The 7,531-nt window shown below is 41.9% G+C and overlaps 1 protein-coding gene across 2 annotated transcripts in view; it reads right to left on the bottom strand.

The window, feature by feature from the left end:
* LOC107083730 (endoplasmic reticulum mannosyl-oligosaccharide 1,2-alpha-mannosidase-like) overlaps nucleotides 1–7,531 on the bottom strand; it is a 28,703-nt gene that overhangs the window by 8,716 nt on the left and 12,456 nt on the right. For both annotated transcript variants that reach the window (XM_015373168.1, XM_015373167.1), the window contains exons 7-12: nucleotides 7,286–7,477; nucleotides 6,893–7,041; nucleotides 6,596–6,784; nucleotides 3,907–4,097; nucleotides 2,577–2,697; nucleotides 1,120–1,314 (exon numbers count right to left, since the gene is read on the bottom strand). In XM_015373168.1, the coding sequence (XP_015228654.1) occupies nucleotides 1,120–1,314; nucleotides 2,577–2,697; nucleotides 3,907–4,097; nucleotides 6,596–6,784; nucleotides 6,893–7,041; nucleotides 7,286–7,477 (1,037 nt within the window). The remainder of the gene's footprint in view (nucleotides 1–1,119; nucleotides 1,315–2,576; nucleotides 2,698–3,906; nucleotides 4,098–6,595; nucleotides 6,785–6,892; nucleotides 7,042–7,285; nucleotides 7,478–7,531) is intronic.

Here is a 7,531-nt window from a genome sequence, read left to right as displayed (position 1 = left end):
CATCGATCTCCGTTTATTTAACTAGGATGAATAGTTGAATACTTTTTTCCCACGACAACAGACTGATTTTTTCTTATGGATATGGCCTTTTTTCCTTCAATATCAGGAGTGACACAGATATAAATACTGGATCGGCGCATCCACAGCGTAATCAGGGTGGAAAAGTTAGACAAGCAGATGAATGGGTGACAGAAAACTTAGTTCATTAAAGATAAAAGATCAAGGATAGTTGGCTGGAGAGCAAAAAAATGGAAAGATTAACGGCTTAATGAATGGATGGACAAATTAACGATGAATGAATAGTTGGATGAGTGATACAGAGATGGATAGAAATATTAATGGGTGGATATTTTCTCAGCCTTACATTAAAACACCCAAACAGAGCGTATCACAGAAAGTATTTGGCTGCAGAAGAGCACCTTTCTCTTTTAATCCTACTTGCCATTCACTCAGCTGAGACACAAGTCCGCAGAGCGCTGGTTCTGTCCTCTTGAAACAATAATTTGAGATTTTTCAGTATTAAAACAAAGCTGCTGTTGATTAACAAGCCCAGTTGGGTTTACACGTTGTGTTTGTAATAAAAACCCGTCATTAGGCTGCTGTTTAAAAGCTGTTCATTCACTCTAAATTAAGCAGAGTAGAATCTAAAAGGCTTTTATTTTCCGTCAGTTGTTTCTTTATCCGTTTTCCACCAGATCTGAATGAGCTCAGAGAGCGTCTCCTAATTATTCCTCAAGTTAATGAAGGCAGCAGCAGAAATGAGAGCAAAATATTCAGCGCTATGAGAAAAACTCAAGCTGTTAATGAAAAAGGAAATGAGCCCTGAGGAGGATGACCAAGGTTATGGTCGCCACTCTCAAACAAACACAGAGTGGGTAATTAAAATCTGTATTTATCAGACGTTGTCGGGCATCTGCGTGTCGGTGAGTGTTTTCACCTATTCCATCTGTCAGATTGCTTTTAAAAGTTTGATTTTGTGTGAACAAGTCCTAAATGCACTTTCTGCACAGAGCAACAAACATAAAAACACCTTTCAGAAAACACAAGGCTACAAGAAGGCCTTGCTGCTTCCTGCTCCACCACCAATAGTATTAAGAAGTAGTGAAAACAGAGCCTCACCTTCACAATAACGTCGTGCCCATCGCTGGCCTGCAAGCTGAAGTGTGCGATCTCAGGACTGAGGCCGGTCTCCATCTGTTTGTACATCTGGTGGCAGGTTTCCATCAGCTGCACAGCCAGGTCCATGTGGTCCCCCGGGAGGCCGTTGTGGGCCCCCAGAGCAAGAGTTCCCGGCAGGAAGCAGACCAGATGATCCTGCAGAGCAACACCAGGAATGGATTTCAGGAAAGGGTGACTGAGCAGCAACTGACAAGTCAGAGGTTAATTGATTTAATGGGACAGTCATTGTCTGTAGACAGGGTTCCTACAGCATAAGGCAAGTTAAATTCAAGACTTTTTAATGCCACTTGAAATAAAAATTTAAGACCAAATTCACAAGAAACACAAGAAAAACCTGCTTGCGACAACTTAACCCAAAGGTTTATTTTAATATAAACCAATGTTTCAACTTTTGAAAAGCTTTCCATATAGGAAGAAAGCAAAAAAAAACACACAAATGACAGATATATTTTAACAATTATTTAACTGAATTCACAAACTTTGTTTTAGAAGGGAACAAAAATCATAGTACTGCTTGCATTCGTCAGTTCGTCCTCCACCTGTTGCAATTTTGCCATTTTTCTTATTGTTTTCTTAGTATGTTTGATTTGTTGATAAATGGAGGCGTTGCAGAGACAAGGGTGGAACAAAACTGAGAACCACGGCAGTTTCTCGGTAACTCGATTTTGACGCTTTGTGTTTCGTGCTTCGCATGTGCGACTCAACTGCCTTTAATTCCCATCGTTCCGAGCTTGAATGACTTCTTGCACAAAATCCACTGAGCCTCATGTATGTTCCCTGGTTTTAGCCATGGAGAAAACTCTTGGCTGGAGACAATTTTGGTTACATTTACACTTGCTCATATTTTCCAGACAAAAAGTTAATGGCACATCTCCCAAATATCCCGGCCGCAACAACGCTTTTATTGGTTCGGCTATCGGGACAGAAACAATGATGGCGAGCCGTTATTTTATTTTTTTTTATAAAAAAAATAAATAAATAAATAAAAAAAAGTATTGTCAATTTTAACGTTTTATTTAGATTACAAAAATAAATTGTAATAAGAATAATCCTATTTATGATGTTTTAAAAATTAAGACGTACGAAAGACTGATTTAAGTCATTTTAATACTAATTAAGGCCTTAGTTTTATTTTGAAGAATTCAATGCCTTTTAAGACTTTTTAAGGACCCGTGGGAACCCTGGTAGATGACTGAAAGTGTAAAGCCAAAAGGGGGTTTTCTCTCTAAACTTAGAGAAGCAAACAAAATTTAAAAATCTGCCCTAAACAATTATTGTTGTTCTGCTCCATTATCATCCATGACTAAAGTGCCCTTGAGGAGGACAATTAACATTTAACCCCCCTCAGTTTTGACTCAGTTTCACTAGCAGGGATTGATTTGATCAAATATTGGTACCATCTTGGGGTTGAAGCGGTTGTGGGAAAGTTCTCCAACGAAGGTCAGCCTGCCGGGTCCCGTCTGCCTCACGAGATGCTTCTTCACTCCTTCAATAGCCTGCAGGTAATCCTCCAATAAACTGAAAACAGATTCAGGAGGAGGAAATCCATCAGAGAGCCTTGGAAGACTAGACATGTTAGAATCAAAAATTCTTTATAAAGAAAAAGTTGATTAAGTTTTTTTACTTTTACCCTCTTTACCCCAAAACTTTTTAAGAAAAAAAAATGCAGATAATTTAATCTGGAGGCTTTTATATGTACTAGGAAGGAAATTCATGAGGTTTATAGTTTGTGACTAAGCATCTTTAAATCCAGATCTATTCCTTATTGCTTTTAGGTAGAGTTTGATGTCCTGAGTAAACCTTAATTTATTATTTAATTCAATTCAGTTTGTTTATTTAGCACCAATTCACAACATGTCATCTCAAGGCACTTTCCAGTTCAACCAGATCATACAGTCAAAGTTTTCTATCTAAGGAAAACCAGTTGATTGCATCGACTCATTGACTCGAAGGCAATCCCTCACACTAAGCATCCTTGTAGCGACAGTGGAGAGGAAAAACTCCCTTTTAACAGGAAGAAACCTCCAGCAGAACCAAGCTCGGTGTGAGCGGCCATCTGCAGAGGTTGACTGGGGTTTAAGGAGACAGAATGTGGTCCTTTAAATTGGCTTAAACTGGTTTTGGATAACTTTTATTAAATATGCAAGCATGCACTACAACTAGCTGTGAAGCACTTTGCTCCAATCTGACGTTTTATCAAGTTTTAATCATGTTTCCGCATATTTAAGCCTGAATGTTCCATAATGTGTGTGCTACAGTTTAATGTTGTACTATTGTGTTTTGGTTCCCATACAAGTGCTTCTATTGTAATGAAGATTCGCCCTGAATGGTAAATAGCGCAAAGCCAAAATGAGGTTCTTTAAGGTTTTTACAGCAACAACAATAGTATCTGTAATAGTAATTTCCTTATTGACATTCATTGAATAAAGGAAACCATGTCTCTTTTGCCCTTGCTAGCTTCGCTCTCGTTTGTTTCATTGTCTTTTAGCTCTAAGGACAAAATGTTCCTATTCTGGCAACTAAGTCCCAGCCTACAACTGCTTAATTATTGTTTATAAATGAAACATTACTGCCTTTAAGACTTCATAATTTGGCCTTTTTTTCAGGTTTTTGTTTTGTTGGGAAACAATAAAAGAAAACAAAATAAATACATTCATTAGGTTCGGTCATTATTGTTCTATTGGTCAGTAAATTTTTCTTTGGACGATAAAACAGATGAGAAATTACTCGTCCTCAGTCTTTCCCCCCTGGATCCACTGCTTCAGCAGATATTCATAGTAGCTGTCTGCCCGGGCGCCGAGCGTAAACACGCCTTTGTGGGAGAACTGGCCGCTGTTAGTGTTGATGAACATGGGCACCAAGCCGTCATGTTTGCCGGGCAGCTTGTGGACAAGCCTCATGACTTCATTCGCAGCATCCTGGAAAGAGCAGAAAGGTAAACTATGAGATTAAAGACAACAACTAAAAATAAAACAACAGCAACATTAAAGCTAATTAGAATGAAGACGTTTCATCAGATTACACTGATCAAGCCCCATCAGGTAATGAAGGCAGTTTGTCCAGTTCATCTTAAGTTAGAAGAAGAAACATTTTCAGGCTGATGTTCTGATCAGAAGTAATTTCCCAACAACAAAGCCCTCATATCTACCTTTGACTTTAACGACCTAATTTTAGTAATTGTGGTGCCAAAACACCCTACAAATCTACAATCTTACCGTTAGACCTAAGGGATGGTCATATTTCTGCAGCAGTGTATCGCAGTTAGCTTGTCGCATTTCTTTTTGATTTTTGCCCGATATTGAAGCGTGGCGTGCTCTGTGTTATTCCACGCCACAACGCAAGAGGGACAATCACGAACTAGCTGTGGGTCTAGATACGGCCGGGCCGTGAGGATGTGGGGGCACGTTTGTGCGACAATGGAGGGACTTGAGGGCGAAAAAGACCGGGGATCCAGGTGTAAACAGGGTCCCAGTGTTCTCGCAGACCTCGCTCTTCTAGCTGGTCCATCTTCACGAGTCATACAAACAAAACAAGCCGTCAAGGTAACAAAGAGGAAATACTCATAGTGTAGAGCGAATGTAGATTTGACCAATCAGAGGCCTCCTGTCTGCGGCACTGTTGGCGGTAACCTACAATTTTGGAGAGGTGAACCAGAGTGTCTGCGGAGGGGGCAGGGGCACATTTGTGTTCACTGCGAAACACACGCAGACAACCTGGTTTCTGAGTATAAATCAGCCTTTAAACTTAAATTGGTGCTCAGAATCAGCCGAAGTTCAGGTGATATGCCATGATTGGCGATCGGCCAGTTATTCTGAAAAAACAGATGTTAAGCGCTGGTCATTGCTTTGTTGATGAGTTTACAAAGGGAAGAGGAGAAAGCATTCTGAGCACAGACAGGAGCAGCTGGGAATCAGGGTGAGAAAACCGGCATAGAGAGCGCTATATATTCTGGAGCTAAGGATTGGAGGAGCCTGCAGGGCAGAAAGCACACCGGAGTGCGGAGATAAGGCAGCTCAAGAGGAGAGCGCAGGAGCACAGTAGCCTCGTGAGACCATCATGATCTCGCGAGCTTTCAAGATTTCGCTCGCTAGTCAGTCTGGAGACTCTCCATGGAAGAAAATTTGGAGCCGTTCACCAAACGAACGTCCAATCAGCGTTGGCTTTGAGGCGGGTTGAGGTGTGACGCAACGAGAAGCGTGACAGTTCAGTCTAAAGAACGTGGCGGCTTCAGCCGATGAAACTAGCGTTAGCGTGGCTATCGAGCAAGTTTTATCGGAATTAGAGTATTTCTTCACTGAAAGAAGAGCAAAACACTGCTCTGCAGGCTTTTCTCAGAGGAAAATATGTTTTTGCTCTTCTCCCGACTGGTTTCGGCAAGAGTAGCCTGGCTGTTAGTACGTCATATGCTTCGTTGATCTGATTGGTTTATTTGGCCCGTCTATCACCAACATAGGCCAATCAGCTAACCAGTATTTTCGCCCCTTCCCAAAATTACTTCAACCGAAGGTTTCCAGATGGATATGCGGAGCAAATCCATCTGGCGGAGTCAGGTTAGGAGCACAGTGGAAGTTCAGATAAGTGCACCGGGGAACCAGCGTTAGGGTGGGGAGAGGATACAGCTGACTGAGGGTAGCTTGGCTAACCGAGAAGCACGGTGAAAGGTTGAATAAGTCAGCTGGGGCAACAAAACGCTGAGCGTGGGAGAGAGGATCTGCTGCCAGGGAGTTGGACAGCAGCCCTTTTTAGAAACTCGCCTGGGATATGAGCAACGAGGCCACTGCTAGCTGAGACAACCCATAAGACTTAGTGCAGGAGGTGGAAGAATGACAGCAGGGGTCAGAGAAGACTGTGTGCAAACAGCGTGCGGAGAGGAGGCGACTGCTGGTTGGCGTTTAACTCTGGAGGTAGGATGATGAAACAATCCTTCTAGGGCTAAATTAAAACAGCTTTCTTTAAAGCCACCTACAAACCTCTTAAGACAATTTCCTATTTCATTCTTTGTCAACAATATTTTCCTCATCTTTCATTTTGATTGAAAGTATATAATCTGCTGACCCGTTCAGTGAAACAATGGTCAGTTCATGATGCTTTATCATCTCCTCTAATTTTGATAACTAATTATACAATGTCAATATACATTGGACAGCAGTTGAAGAATGTATGGATTTTATGCTGTGATCGGTGCTCGGCTCTGAAAAAATCCTGACCAGTGCATGTCTACTTACCAGCAAATAAATCACAACAATTCTGCTGTTTGTTTCTAAACAAACAAAACAAAGAATTTAAACGTGGGGCTTCTTAAAATGGAATTTACATGGTCATTTATGGAGCTAGGAACTGTGGCTATTTTCAGCACAACATCAGGTTGGCTGAAACTGACACCACATCATCTCAATGCGCCACCTGTGGTCCAAACCTGGTACTGAGGGTCCTGGGTGATGTGGCTGAGCTCTCTGAACTCCAGCTGAATGCTGGTGACTTCAGCCAGCGTACTGTCTGCCGTCCACCGCGGCGGGTGCGCTGTTCCCTTCCCAATGTTGACATCTGAAAACGGGATTTTTGAGGGCGTTTTAAAGGCTGGCATCAGCCTGGACCCGATGTCTTTCTTTAAGAAAAGAGAAAAAAAAAAGGAATTACAGACTGAATCATGTCCCCCCCTGGCACTGAAAAGAGAACAAATTCACACATCAGCTTCGGTTTTGGTTCAACTCACAGCTTTATCTAGGAAGAGCTGGTCTCCTGTCAGGTGGTAGCAGCTCAGCAGCCCGCCCAGAATACGAATAGTCGTTTCAAAAAGATTTACGTCCACATTCTTGTCAAAGGAGAGCTCTTTCTCCACCCAGCTCCTCGCTTCAGCGAACTCTGCATTAAGAGAGGTTAATTACCACCCTATCACGGAGGGAAATGGGACTTTATTTGCACAAAGATGTTGTTTCAATTATAAAGCCGTCTAACAGCAGCCTTCCAAGGTAGGGCGAAGCTTCGCCAAAGTAAGAAACCCCCCTAAACTTTTTAAGCTACATCCTTGTTCAACCTGATGTAACAGTCTCTACATACTGACTGGTTACTTTTAAAACTCATGTCAGGAAAAGCTAAATAAAAAAACCTTCTTTTAGTCCCAGGATCCACATGGTGTCCAAAGAGTCGATCAGGGTCAGCCCCAATCCAAACCATTCACTGAATGATTTGGAGATTGGTTTGAGCTCATCGTGACCCCAAGCGTATTCCTTGTAGGCTTTCCAAGCATGTCTAAAGGCATCGCGTACCGCCTCCAATCGCTCAGGAGTTCCAGGAGAAACTGAATATAAACAAGACAATGATTAAAAAATAATAATGATTTAAGAGAGATTTG

This window comes from Cyprinodon variegatus, unplaced genomic scaffold (genome assembly GCF_000732505.1).
Source record: "Cyprinodon variegatus isolate N-32 unplaced genomic scaffold, C_variegatus-1.0 Scaffold82, whole genome shotgun sequence".
Classification (NCBI taxonomy): Eukaryota; Metazoa; Chordata; class Actinopteri; order Cyprinodontiformes; family Cyprinodontidae; genus Cyprinodon; species Cyprinodon variegatus.
Note: the sequence above shows the minus strand (reverse complement) of the source record. Positions and strands in the feature narration are given on the sequence as shown.